This window comes from Rhea americana, unplaced genomic scaffold (assembly GCF_003343005.1).
Source record: "Rhea americana isolate MKP2758 unplaced genomic scaffold, rheAme1 scaffold_42, whole genome shotgun sequence".
Lineage (NCBI taxonomy): Eukaryota > Metazoa > Chordata > Aves > Rheiformes > Rheidae > Rhea > Rhea americana.
The window spans coordinates 3,913,590-3,927,746 of NW_028186557.1; the positions used below are offsets into that span (position 1 = coordinate 3,913,590).

At 40.0% G+C, this 14,157-nt stretch overlaps 2 protein-coding genes and 1 non-coding gene across 3 annotated transcripts in view; 1 reads left to right on the forward strand and 2 right to left on the reverse strand.

Moving 5' to 3' along the window:
• Window positions 1-200, reverse strand: part of PSMA3 (proteasome 20S subunit alpha 3) — a 12,006-nt gene extending 11,806 nt beyond the window's left edge. Inside the window, exon 1 of the mRNA XM_085315080.1 lies at window positions 84-200. Coding sequence (XP_085171206.1) covers window positions 84-104 — 21 coding nt within the window. The 5' untranslated portion in view covers window positions 105-200. The remainder of the gene's footprint in view (window positions 1-83) is intronic.
• Window positions 201-396: 196 nt separating this feature from the next.
• On the forward strand, window positions 397-469 carry TRNAK-CUU (transfer RNA lysine (anticodon CUU)). The gene has a single exon. It is a non-coding gene; the product is annotated as a tRNA-Lys (tRNA).
• A 2,127-nt stretch (window positions 470-2,596) lies between these two features.
• Window positions 2,597-14,151, reverse strand: ACTR10 (actin related protein 10). The gene is made up of 13 exons (XM_085315081.1): window positions 14,023-14,151; window positions 12,664-12,736; window positions 12,114-12,196; window positions 10,999-11,107; window positions 9,295-9,402; window positions 8,848-8,915; window positions 8,460-8,539; window positions 8,013-8,048; window positions 6,793-6,872; window positions 6,628-6,701; window positions 6,073-6,154; window positions 4,836-5,037; window positions 2,597-3,599 (listed from the first exon to the last, which is right to left on the reverse strand). Exons 1-13 carry the CDS (start codon window positions 14,097-14,099, stop codon window positions 3,418-3,420), a joined length of 1,254 nt encoding a protein of 417 aa, XP_085171207.1. The 5' UTR covers window positions 14,100-14,151; the 3' UTR covers window positions 2,597-3,417.
• Between the last annotated feature and the right edge of the window lie 6 nt (window positions 14,152-14,157).

The window sequence follows — 14,157 nt, forward strand, 5'->3', positions numbered from 1 at the left end:
GTCCCTGTCCCTGTCCCCGTCCCCCTCCCCCCGCCGGCGGCGCGGCCCGAGGAGGCGGCGCGGCCCAGCCCGCGCGCACTCACCCCGGTGCCGATGGAGCTCATGGCGGCGGCAGCGGCGGCGGCGCGCTCGGCCCAGCCCGACGCGGCCCCCTCCCGCCCCGGCTCACTCACGCTCCCCACGGCCCAACAACGCGCGCTCCCATTGGCCGGCGCGCCAGCCAATCATCGCTCATCCGGAGAGGGRCCTCAATCCTCCTCCTTTCCCGCTGTGGGCCGGCGCGGGCGGGGCGGGGCTCCGGGGAGGAGCCGCGCGCGGGCGCGGACGTCAGAGCGCTCGGCGCGCACACGCTCCCCGGCTCGCCAAGGGCGCGCGGCGGGAAAGGCGCGCCACAGCGCCCGGCTAGCTCAGTCGGTAGAGCATGGGACTCTTAATCCCAGGGTCGTGGGTTCGAGCCCCACGTTGGGCGCGCACATTTTTGCCCCAGCCGCCAGAGGGATCCGCGCTGAGGCGCCTGCGGGCCCGGAGGGCTCCTCGCCCTTTGCACCAGCGCCTCTGCGGGGTGGCTGCTCCCACCGCGGGGGCGGGACCCAGAGGCTGGATCCCTTCATCCACCCTCCCCGCAGCGGGATCGTGGCCCAGGAGCAGTGAGTGGAGCAGGGGATCCAGGAGAGTTTAGCTGAGGATAAGACCGTTCTTGGGTGCCAAATGCTCGCTGCCCGCTCTGGCTCCCGGGGGTGCAGCAGCCCAGGTCCGGGGGCAGCTCCCGCTCAGGACGCCCCATCACCTCCTCGCTGCGGTCAAGGCGACTCGGCTCTAGTTACTCGCTTGGCTAAAGCAAAACATCTTATCAGGATCYGAGAGCTTCTCCATTTACTCTAGCAGTTTATTTCCATTACTGCCTTCCCTGCTAAAACATTCGAGTTTCACCCTGAATTTTTCTATCCTGAGGATCTGTARACTCCTGTCATGCCAAGGAGGAAAGAATTGTAACATTTATGCTGAAAAAAATAGCTAAATCCTTATCTGTATGATAAAATATTTAAGTTGTGATCTACAGTGGAGAATAAGTAGTCTTTCCTTACCCTTTCAAGGATGTAAAAATTCTGTTTCTATCCTTAGCAGGTCATGGGGCTCTGGTTTTAAATGTGCCAGTAACRTACAACTTAAAATTTCTAGATGTGCTGTTTGAAGCAGCAGTCGAAGTTGTTCAGTGATGGAGAAATGCTCCAAGAGAAAAGCAGAGTGGACAGAAAGAAGATGAGGTGGCAGATCTAACAATGGCTCTGTGCCATCCTGCAAGGAAACAGGTTCTTTTTAGCCAGTTTGTGMCTGTATCACAGATTGGGAACAAGTTAAGAACAGGGATGTAGCACACTTGTCTCTAAAACCTGTGTTCTTACTCAGGTGCTTTTTCAAAGCATAACCATTACAGTCGTTTGTCCTTTCTGAAGTCACTCTGGAAAATGCCGATATCCCAAACACTTGCTAARGACTCCTGCAGACTGTTCAAATCTCCCTCGCTAAGCATTAGGCTCGTTAGTTCCTCCCTCCTTCAGCCCCTTCATGAGAAGGGGACCTCGCGCGTAGGTTGTCCTGCCAGAAGCAGCTGGGATTCCTCAGTCTGCTGCCCAGCCCGGAGGTGCCTTGGGAGGAAGCTTACGGCGGGGTACGGCAGCAGRGCAGCACACCACGTAGCAGGGCCCCGCTGGAAGGGACGCTCCGACTCCTGCAGGCGACACAGCAGCCCTCAGTCTTGCTGTAGGGGAGATAAAAAGGGTTTAGTAAAGGAGAACGTGATAAAGCGCAGTTGGAGCGAAGGCTGTGAACACGCGGAGGAACGAGGGGAATGCTGGTATTTGAGCAATCCACTGGYGACATCCTCAAGGATACCGCCCCATTAAAGGATCACAGGCTTAGAGAAGCAGAGCTTGAGTGAGTGACATAAGGAGATACAGAGCAAAAGCAAGCAAGAACAGAATAACCTTCAACAAACTCAAAACTCCAATGTTTAATCCATTTTCCCAAGTCCAGGCTASGGCCTGACTGAGAGATCATAGTCTCTGCTGAAGAACCTGTTCCTGTATCACGACATACCATTAGTGTCCTCAGGCTGCTGCAGGAAAATCTCATGGGAGCTAATCACAATCTAGGCAAAAGGTTTCATCTGGAAATCCAGAGTGTGTTTGGACTACACTGGCGGCACTGGTCAGGCCCAGGGTGCTTTAAGGACTAAGATACAATCGCTWAAAGAGCAAACTCATCCACGGACTATAAAACATCATAAATCATTAACAGCTGCTCACRACTATGTTTGTTTATTTTTCTATGCTTTCTGCTTAACAGCCAAGCACGTGATTTGAAGTTAATACACTAGGAAGACAATGATTTAAAAAAATGTATCTGCCAACACCACTGGAGTTAACACATAGCCTGTGTTAATGCTATCAGGCCACTATGACAGAGTACAGCACTGACTCCTGATTTTTAATTAAAAATATTAAGAAAAAATACTACCATTCCTACTACTACTACCATTTGTCAACTAACATTACATGCAAAGGTAAAGCATTTATGAAAGAGAATGACAAACACGAGCAGAAASAAAGTGTTTTATTGCTTATGGGCTCCATATCAATAGTTATCGCACAGTAGCTGTCAGAGCTCTGCTCTGCATTTTCATTTAACAGATAGTGCTGCAGGACAAAGAATTTTAGTATTTTTAATGGGGGGGAAGGAAGAGAAACAACTGACTGCTAAATGTGACATTTCAGTAAGACAGTTAAGTTCTCCTTGCATCTCTATTTGTAATTCTTAAATGGTTGAATCGTTTCTTGGAGCAGAGATATGCGGAGAGTTGCTAGCTCAGCCCTGTGTGACAATTTAAGGCAGAAAAGTCTTCTGCTAAATCTTTGAAAACAGGACTCTGTCCAGGGAAAGTACTACTCCAGCACCTTTTGCTAAACAGACCAAAACCAGAGATTCTCACRTGTGATCCAAATTACTTCATGGGTAAAATACTTTCTGCAGGGTTTGGCAGAAAAAACGTTCATAGGTGTTCCCTGTAGCAGACTGTCCTTCATTCTTCTAAGCATATTTAAAATAAAAATGTCTTAAAACAAATTCTCTCAAYAATGTAATTTACTGTACAGATAAATAACAAACAAATTAACAACTCATGACTACAGACAATTTCCTCGGAGGAGGACAAAATACCATGTTACTTGCCTAAGTTTCTAAACTATAATCGGATACAGTTCCACAGTACTGTGTTATTATCGACCACCACGCTCCCAAGAAACATCCACATTAGTCATTTTTAAGTGTTACACACAACCTACTTAATACAAAAAAAATCTACTGTGTATATATGTACTTGAAATAGACAAAGAGAACTCTTGCGTAGCATTAAGATGTTCATTTCTCAGTAGAAAAAGCTCTCTTCATCAACGGTGGCGGTGCTTTTCCAACATCAAACATCATTTCCAGTGGAGGATTGTTGAGACAGCACCAGTCAGGTATGCGTCCTGTTTGGCTGTAATACTCTTTGGACACAGAACGGCTCCCAAGTATGTCCTGAAGTGCTCCAAAAATGGCTCCTACATTATTGAAACAAATAATTTTGCATTAATTTGTTAAAAAAAAAWTCTAATTCCTCAAATCAAGAATTTCAATTATTCTTTTTCAGCTTTGTCCCCCAGATTGTAGCAATGAAAGGATGATATACTGGATCTAGCCATTTTCCTTTTTTTCATAGCATGGCTAGTACCAAATTGCTTCAATTTATACCCCTTCTATGCATCTGAAAACAAAGATTCATCTAGTCTCCACTGAGAAACTGGCCAAGGAGACTTGCTTGTTATGACAAGCCTTTCCTAGAAATTTTGGTTTTAAGCACTTCAAACAAGTACCATCTTGTGATTAAGGAGACTTCCTCTCTCCTAAAAGGGTGTCACACAATACCTGTAAGAAGTKGTTTATACAAGCTGTGAGACAAGCCAGACAACAGCAGCTGACTAACACTATTAAAAAGTGTCAAGGACCTTGGTGCATTGAAATCATCTTCATTTGCTACTCCCAGAACTAGACTCAAGAGTTTTAAAACTTAAATTTGATAAATATTTACATTTCAAAACATATGGAAACAAAATCTATCCACTACAGTAGAGAGTAGCAGTAGACAGTATCTACTACATCTAGTACAGTCCTACTTAATTCCTCCTATATGCCAGATGGGCTCAGCTATTAACTGAAAGATTACAAAAGCAGGAATTCTTGCCAATCTGAGAACCCCCTGGAACAGAGCTGCAAGCAAAGCAAAGCCCTTCTTGATCACAGTTATTCCCTGACACGTCAGTGCTGCATCCAAAACCCATTGTGGAGTAGCAATATTTGCTACAGACACTTGGGAACAGCACAAGTAGTGAACAGCCTCTAGCAAGGTTCATAGTAGCAGCTTCTCAGTAATTAAACTCTCATTACTAAGCAGATCTTCATACAAGCAGCAGGTCTCTACTCTGGCTAATTATTTCCCTGGTGCCACCAAATGGCAGTAACCGTGTATTGCACTTCTATCAACCTCTCACACACCGCTGGTTCAAACCGCACGTCACCTGTATGCAATCAGATAGGTTGTGGTGCCATCGTACACTCCCTCAGGGAGTTTCACTCTGCTGTATTTCCTCCATTACAGCATAACAATTCCACAGAGCTCAGATGCAGCTTAAACTTCAACAGTTCACCCAAATTTTACTGCAATGTATTCATTTCAAATCCCTGTTGGAACGTTTGCTTTCCACTTTGCACCCTGGCTTAACAGTCATTTTTATTCTTACCTCCCAACCATGCCACGCAGTTGGGTTTGGCAGGTGGAGTGTGAATCCTGAAGGTCTTAGTGGCAAGCACTTCTTTGTATTTTGGTTTCTCTACCAGGTATCTGATTTCAGCCATTAGCCTGTGCAGGAATCCCGGCAACATAGCAGTGCCACCAATAACTACCAAATTTTCTGCCAGCTGCTTCCTGGTGTCTATCGGGCACTAATGTAAAAGGGAACAAATAAAATCCTTTAACTGAYGTTGCACATACAAGCATTCAAAGGTCTGTTAGAAATTCAGTCTGTCTTCCTATGCAGTTACATTGCTGTTTTCTCACACTTAACAGAAGCATATAACCTACATCAATTTTTACCYAGGCTTCTCAAGAAAACTAGGCTTAAGGAACCACCTAGCTGAGGCTTAGGTGAGCATGCTGTGAGTCTGAGCCCTGTAAATCCCTTTTACCTGAGACTGGTCAAGAAAATAGAGGACAGACACATCAGTGACATTAATTCCCATGAGTTCTGGAAGACCATATGACAGAAGAAAGGGGCAAAAACCTCAAGCAATGCTCCCAGAAAGCAAAACAAAAAAAGCGTGACATATGCTCTTTTTAGCTCCATGTAATCTATGTGGGAGAGAGATGGTACAAAATCCTCAATGGCAGAAAAATGTTTAGCTGGAGCTTGCCTTAGGCATCAGAGAATCTAACCATAGAACATATAGGCAGGAGGGAAAAAAAATAAAAAAAAAATAATCAAGCTTTGTCCATTCTGCCCTCCAGAAGCAAATCTGTGCTAGCACTTCTAAATAAATAAACAAACAAATAAAAGGCCAAAGAAAGAATGATGCAAGGTGAATATCCTTCAGATAGGTACAGAAGTAAGGAGCTCAGGCACAGATCTTGTTAAACTATTTGTTTTCATAAGGAATTCTAACTGAAATGTCTGTCATGACATTCAAATATAYGGCCCTCAAGAAAATTATGTCTCAGTAAACTAATCTAAATGGCATTAATAACTGCAGGAAATCGACTTTAATTAATAAACATATACCACCACGTAATGAAAAAGTCATTTCAGAGTGTTTTTGTAATCCATTTTTTCTCACTATAGTAAGAAATGAAGTGGTTGCATATACCAAGAAAAATTTCCAAAATATATCTAAAATACTGCCTGTATAACAGAGATGTCCAACCTAGTGTGGTAATATCTTTGCTGGATGCATTCAAGCAGTTGTTTATAATATAAAAGATACCTGAATGAGTGAATCTAAGATTAAAGTGGCAACAGATTTCTCTTCATTATCTTGTTCAAACAGTATTTCGACAACTGAGTCTCTGTTGAAAAGACAGAAAATGAGTGTTAAGGAGAAGCAATGCTATACTATAAGCTAATAGCAGGGCTGGAAGCAACTACAAACTTCCTGCTGCTGGCACRTCACAACTTCTTCTGTCACACAGTGCACCAGGCAGTGCCAAACAGAGAAGGCACAGCCCCGTCCACTCCACTAAACCTGTATCATTATGCATTAATATGTCCAATATCTCCCTGTCTTCCCCCTTCCTTTCAATCAGTTGGCTCTCATCCTCAACTGTGAGTTCTTTGGGCAAGCAGACACCTTTTATTGCAGGCTTGCTCCGTGTCCAGCACAAAAGTTTAACTTAAGAGATGTAAAAACTCTATCAAATGCAAACACTTCATTAAAATTCAATTTCAGGAAAAGTTATCACTCTCCTATCATGTAATGTGCTGTTACGAGTTGAAAATATATTCCCCTAAAAGATAAACGCTTGGCTACAGTATTTCTAACCTGACAGAGCCAACCACATGCAGAATCTTCTCTCCATCTAATGGATAGTCCACATCTGGAGGCGGGGAAGGACGCTACAAATAAAGACATACATGCATTATTTTAAAAGCATAAAAGACTACATGTACTTCAAAAGATTAAGATTAAAGTTTATTCTTCACCCACCTCAGCACTGCCATCAATATTGAACTTTGCTGCTTGGATTTTCAGTCCACGCTGGAGATCACTCACAAAACAAGTGCGGACTTTATTAAAAAAAAAAAGAAAAAAAAAGGAAGCAGCAGCAGAGAGACTTTGGTTGGATCCTTTCACCACCAGTACAGACAGTAATTTTAATTTAGGTATGAACACATATTTCAGGTCCTTCCTAGTGAAAGGCATTATTAACTGAATGCAAACAAATAGTCTCTGCACCTTAGCAGAGTTCAGGTGCTATCTAAACCATGAGTTTAAATGAAGCTGACCGAAATTCTTCCAGGACAAGCAAGATTTCTATCTCAAACTAGCTACATAAGATATGAAGTCAAAGAGACATTATCAATCACATCCTCCAGTTACCACAAGGTGGCAGGGGTAGCACTCTGCTGTAAAATACACACCCATTTCTTTCTTGGACAATGACTTCAAATGAGACATTGCTCGTTTTTTAAAACGACCTATAATCACTATAATATTTTTCATAGTGCAAGTATTCAGTTTTAAAACTCCAGAAGGGCTTTTCTCCACACAACACTGACAGAGCACAGTTTCATTTGCATCTTTTGCAATTTGTTTGTGCYAGATACAGATAAATAAGCATATAATGAGTATCTTCTTCATAAATTGCCATCATAAAGATGGTGAATTTCTCTGAAACTGACTTTAAARCAAACTGAGCTTTCTGAGTAAATTTACAGGCAAACTTAACTTTAAAATTTCTTATGTCTTGATGCAAGATTGTTTTAATTCTGTGTCTGCAACCAAAACATATCCATGACACCGGTTTTCAAAAATTAGATTCTCTAAGTCCCATACAGAGCACATACTGTGCACATTTATAAACAGCAAACCAAGTATCTAGTTAATAAAAATGGAACACAAAGCTAACCTGGCCTGCAGATCAAAAGATACGTACAGTAGTTTAACGCTCACTACAATAACCTACAGAATGTATCTATGAGCTATACATTGACAAAGCTAAAGCTAAATCTGAAAGCAATTCAGCATGGTTTTGTGTTTGCTTTCAAAGAGAAAGAACACTGCAAGTTCTTCTGGTAAATAACAAAAATACAATGAACAGAAAACAAAATAAACTCCTGAATGTGAAGCATTGCACACTTGCTATTAACATTCTCCTCTAGAGCATAATTTAATAAACTAGGGTTTCCCAAAGTAGAAAATTTTACCTTTTATATCCTCGACTATGTCTTCTGGAACTGAGCCTGTAATTAAAAAAAAATAACTTAGAATAATAGCATCTTAAGTAAAAAGAAAATTCAGGAACCAAACTAACTTTGAATCACTTTCCATACTAAAATATTAAATTTTCATTTTGACAGCAGCTTTTAAAGATTTCTAAGAACAAAGAAATATTGGAAAAATAAATAATTTATCCTCTCTCCAAAGAGACTGAACAATTACTAAAGAACTTTCTTCAGTGCTTTCAAATGTACTGTTATGAGAGGCTTGTCATAAAAATATTATTTAATTCAATACAGATAAAGCAGATATGCAAGTAGGACTGTGTAAGATGTGTTAGAAGAAATTCAGAATTCATTTTATTCACTGTTAGAATTAACCTACTCTCCCCTGTTCAAGTTCTGAACCCTAATGGAACATAAGAAAGGCCTTACCCATCACAGATGGAAGGCTTTGTCCTTTGGCTAATCCTGTATCAACTGTGCATTGCTCCAACAGCTGATATTCCAGCTCCCTAAAACATTGCAAATTAAGTTAGTCAAAGATAACTATCAGTTCATGCCCATTCTTGGTATTTTCACTATACTGACAGGATAGTATTTATTTCCTTCAGTTATATTATTTAAATATAGACTGAAATAATCTGATTTCCACAGATTTTACTACATCAGCAAAAGCCAAACTCCGCTAATATAAAAAAGTTGTGCTATCACATTAACAGTTTTGATTTAAGGCATGTTCAATAGGAATCTTTGATCAATAATCAAAGATTAACTTTCACAACTCAGCCAAAAGTTGCCTTGGATATATAACTTAACTTACCTGTGGATGGCCTTTCCTCCCAAAGGAAGAGCACCCCAGCAGCTCAGAATTGGTATTCCCTCATATATCTTCATGAAGCTCAGGAAATCCTTTTTTTAAAAAATGATTTTCAATCTAAAGTYATTGGAACTAAAAGATTTTTCTCATTCTTTTCTCATATTAGCTAGTGTAAGCTATTTGTAACTGATTTCCCCCCAAAATAACTTATAGTATATAGAGTTACTATGCATTTAAGAGTCCCAAATCACCTTTCCCAAGTTTTAATGGAACACAAGCTTAGCAAGTCAGTTATGAAGAAGTTCCCCAAATCATGACACATTACAGCCAAAACCTGGATCAGATGGTTTGTTCCTATTGCTTTCATATCACATTTAAAGTCAAAAAAATAGCAGCTTGTTACAATAGCCTTAGTGTCAAAATTTTTGGTTCTGTATTATTAAAGGATACAGGCAGCACGAAGCTTTCTGCATATCCACAGTCCAACACCATGGCAGAATTGATCCCAAGCGTCAGGAGAGACATTAGATGACTTGGAGCAAACAAAACAGAAGGTACCTACACAGAAATCAACAGACAATTGAAAGAGCAGACAACCCACTCAAGAATCAGTTATTTTTTCCCAAAACATCATATTAAAAGTAAAATCCAAACAGCTGTATATTGAGGTACTCATTTTTCAATCAGGATTTAAAGTAGTGTAGTAATGAACAAAAGATACTAAAATCTATGCTCATCTTATTCATGAAACGTACCAGGTGCTTCAGTAATAATGAACTTTAAAACGGATTTCGAAGAAAAGCAAATATTCGCTATGGAATTCACCTTAAGTCAAAGTCATTTGAAGAGAAATTAAAGAAACTAAAATACAGCTACTTGAAATGTACTGTAAAGATTTCAAGATGCAAATAAAGGTGAAGTAAAACCCATGAAAGTGTGTCCTGAAAGGGCACACACACAACCTCAGTAAATATCAAGACTGGTTATTTAAAATACTTTACCCAAAGCAAAGTCAAAACTCAAACCATAATTATGTGCAAACTACCCCCTCCTCCCAAAATTTCATAAATCACCTTCTCTAGATAGTGACAGTTTCTTTATTGAATATCATACCTTGAAGTATGAATTAAATGAGCAATTTCATTAAAGCCTGCATTTAAAGGCAACACTACTGATATCTTGCTCAGAGACAGAAGTTTTAATATTGACCTTGTTTTAAAATGCCACTCTCACTCTTTGCACCAGAAAGTGAGTTTCACTTCAGTATCAACTGGCTTGATAACAAGCTACAAAGCCTCACCATCAAAATACAACTCTCCATTTAATGAGTCACTTTAGACAATTGATTTTGCATGTGAGTGCTTCATGTATGACCTTTTTCTTTTCTGGAAGAGGATTAAGAAAAAAAGAAATCACTCAACTCCTTCAGTGACTTCAAGGCATCAGAATACTTTATGTAAAGAATTACGCAGAAGTTTAAGATTTGTTTTTGAATTGGGTCCTGGAAGCACAGTGGAGAAGTACTGCACACAAACTTTCATTGCTTTTTATAGAAAAACCTTAACCTGAAAAATTATAGAAAAGCCTTCCAAAATACCTTCCGTTAGAACTAAGTAAGAATTAGTTTCAGACTTTTCCTGAATCTATCAAAAAGACTGATTAAGCAGAGGAGAGCATAAATTTCAGGTAAGTTCCTATCTAAATGAATACAGCCAGAGGTCAGATTATGTGCTAGGCAAAGATATTGACTCTGGTATAAGTCATGACATTTGCTGACAGAGCAATAAAAAGTGTTTAAATATAAATTCTGGCTTCAGGCAGCGCTCAATGGAGATTATTGGATCTGTCTAGAGTGGCATGATGTAAGCTTCATTTTCCTACAAGCCACAGAAACCTTTGCAATTCTAGTTAGCAGCTGCTGTTTTGTGGCCTTCCATATGAGGGGACAGAAGGGAACAGAAAAGTGCCTTTTGTCTCTTCAAGAAGCCCTGTTTCCCCCAAACAACCATTACCTTTTATTCACCTTCTTTATGCCTTTCTTACCCTTCTGGTATTATTTTCACTTCTTTATCCACATCTGGTAGTGATCTTCAGTAAAATTCCCAGTGTCAAGTGCTATGCCTAGCGTATACAGTAGTTATGTAAAATATATACCTCAAAATGCTTGAAAAGGACTTTTGTGAGCGTGTCTCTGAAGTGCGAAGGGCATAAGACAGACTCTATGATCACAACACGACGGTCTCTTGGATTCACCAACAGATGTCTAAAAAAGACAGGATGTATAAAACAAGATTTGTAAGTTTACACATGTATTATGGGACCTATACTACTTTAACACTCCAAACCCCTCAAAAATTCTAATAATTTGCATTTAGATAGCATTTTCTATGGCAGAGCTCAAAGTTTTCCCCATATAAACTASAGAATACTTCCCAAAAGAGAGTTAGGGGACTGAGTTACAGAAAGCAAGTTACAGAGCTTTCTGCCAGCAGACTGTAGTTCTGTAAATTATACACTTTTACACCAATATAAAGAAATGCAAAAACAGTCACACACTAATGGCTCATCCAGTATCGTACAACACGCCCATAAAAAAGAAAGGAAGAGATTATAGATGTACTGATTTCAATTAAAAAAATGGTGATACAGGAGGGAACACCCCACAAAGACACCTGAAGAACTGATGCACAGAAATCAAGTATTTGTTTCACTGTCAAAAACTGATTTTTACTRTGAAAAAATAAAGATCAGCAGCAAAGAGAATTACAAACTCAAACTTTATATTCATTATACACTAGTGTATTAAAAATAATAAAAAGAAGTATTAGAAAAGTAAAAATGAACAGGTTTCTACAAGTTGAAGTCCCTCTTTCCAAAACATGGTCATATGTAGATCAGGTTTTCCACTGATAAGAGTTTTGCACAGGCCCCATAAACAGCCCTACAAAAATCAGTACAACTCCTTAGGTAATAATTTTCGCTACTAAGTCCTTTGTGCATGCCAGTTTTTAAAAGAAAACTTAATGAGATATATGTTCATTTCTAGAGATCAACCAATGCTGCAGGGTACTAATTCTTTGTAGATAATATAAAACTCAGCAGCATTGAATTTCTTCAGCAAGAACCARTCAGGCAGTCCCCTGAAAAATCATGTTTCTGTATTCTTATTCATCTAGAGAACAGTCTCCAGTCACATCTATAATACCCTTCAACATACTCAGAAAAGAGCTGAAGAAGACTTAAATAACAAACACCCAAGTATTTCTTACCTGAAATACAGCATATGAATAAATTCCTTCAGATAGGAATATAATTCTTCTGTATTAATATTATATTGAACAACTTTGATAGGCTGTAAAGAAAGAAACATCCGTAGTCAGCTGAAATACTAGACAACAATTATATATGAAGAAATGCTCACTTTTGTCTGATTTCCTCTATGTAATTAACAATGCACCTCATAAACCCACAGTCTAACTAAACTATTTATTCATGACAACTTTTCATACTGGTAACCTATCTCAACATTACATTTTGAAAGCTGCCATCCTCTCTTAAAAGAACATACCCTAGGCAGAAAAATTCCTTAATAAATGCCCCAAACACAAGCTGTAGGCATGATCCACAGAATACCAATTAACAACARTGCTGGCATAATACTTACCTGTATCTAGTTATAACCTTTATTAAGAGAAATTAAGAGATAATGAAAAATAGCTGATGATGGAAAGAAAATCTGTATCTGAAAATTCCTACCCTAATTTATCATACGTTATAAAAGTAAAATAGTTCTGAAAAAAAAAAAAAGCTAAGTTTTACCTTGGGGACATCAGTTTTCTTTATTTCGCTAGGAATAATACATCTTGGTCCAGTTTCTCCTGCAAAACCACACCTAGAAACAGAAGTTGAAAACTTCATCATTCAAAAGTACTATTTAATATATTAGGCTGATGAATCATCAAACAGGAATTATAAAGAARTGTTTGGCACATGACTTTTCCATGTAACCATTTCAAATAAGAATGATTTTACACCTTTTTTACTGACCCCCTCTCAGATGCATTAAAAAAAAAAGTTTTCTTCATTTTTATAAGGACTATAATGCCCAACTCTGCTGCACTTCCTACTTTTCACTGAGTAAAACATTTTCTATCTACAATTATCTGTTTACAAACCTTCTTTACTCCCTGTTAACTCTCCAGAGAAATGCCCTCCTGCTTTCTCTATACCGACCCACAGATTTCAGAAGAGCTCTCAGTAAGCATAGGCAGCATTAAGTCATGATGTCCCTTCTAACCRCTCAATTTCTGAGACGTTCATTTAGAAAAAAATAAAACACAAAAACTTGATTACCATCACCATGCTAGTCCTGCCACCTATTTCATTGACTTTTCGTATTTCTGTGTCATCTAGTCCCACCAACAGCTTGTTTTATACTATAAAAGGTATTCCTTTTTACAAACATCTGGGGTGATTTAAGTCATTACCGCTTCAAAATCACTGGTTACTCCTCCTCATCCCATCTGAACACCTGAGGGTTCGGCACCCAACTGCAATTCACTGTAATACAAATAACARCTCCAAAACTAACTTCTCAGAAACCAACCCAGCTTTCCATAAATAGATTTTACCTTAAAGGCTACAAGAACCAAGGACTGAAAAAAGCAAATTAAAACCAAAAGAAATTTAAGATTTGATTTTAAGGAACCTGGTATTTCTTCCACCTCTCCTCATTAAATGTAGATTCAAACACATCTGAGTAGAAAACTGTAAGACTTCTGGAACTTGAGTACTCTTAATATAAAAGGTCAATTAATGCTTTCTTTTGGTATCTGGCAACTGGCGACATGTTTCTTCAGTTCGTTTCAGAAAAAAAAATCTAAAGATAGAGAAAATTCAGATTTTTTTTTTAATTTAGTCTCCAAAATAAAGGTTTGTGCAATTCTGGTTTGTATATGCGACTGTCTCCACCTGTCACTCTAACAACCTGTAAACTCGCACTTYACTTCAGTCACACTTGGATACAACTGCTGTTTCCTCCCCAGTGACTCCGAGCTGCGGACGGCTCGGGGGGGAGGCGGGTAACGAGCCAAAACGCGGAGCGCCGGACGCGGGCCCAGCTCAGCCACAGCAGCGCCTCCAACCCGGAGAAAGCGTTTTGCCCCCGCGGCCACTCACTTGGTGAAGGCCTCGCCCAGGTCTATCACCACGGCCGTCTTCTCCCCGCCGCTGCCCAGGCCCTCGTAGAGCGGCATCGCGGCGCGGCTGCCCTCGGCGCGGTGCTGCGCGGTGCTGCGCGGCGCGGCCGGGCCT

Excerpts from the sequence above, each read along its gene's own strand:
- ACTR10 (XM_085315081.1), bottom strand. The coding sequence starts at position 14,099 with ATGCCGCTCTACGAGGGCCTGGGCAGCGGCGGGGAGAAGACGGCCGTG. Across the intron at positions 9,403-10,998 it reads TCCTTTTCAAGCATTTTGAG|GTACCTTCTGTTTTGTTTGC; the intron begins GTATATATTTTA and ends ATTTCTGTGTAG. Across the intron at positions 3,600-4,835 it reads CTGCGTGGCATGGTTGGGAG|GAGCCATTTTTGGAGCACTT; the intron begins GTAAGAATAAAA and ends TCAATAATGTAG.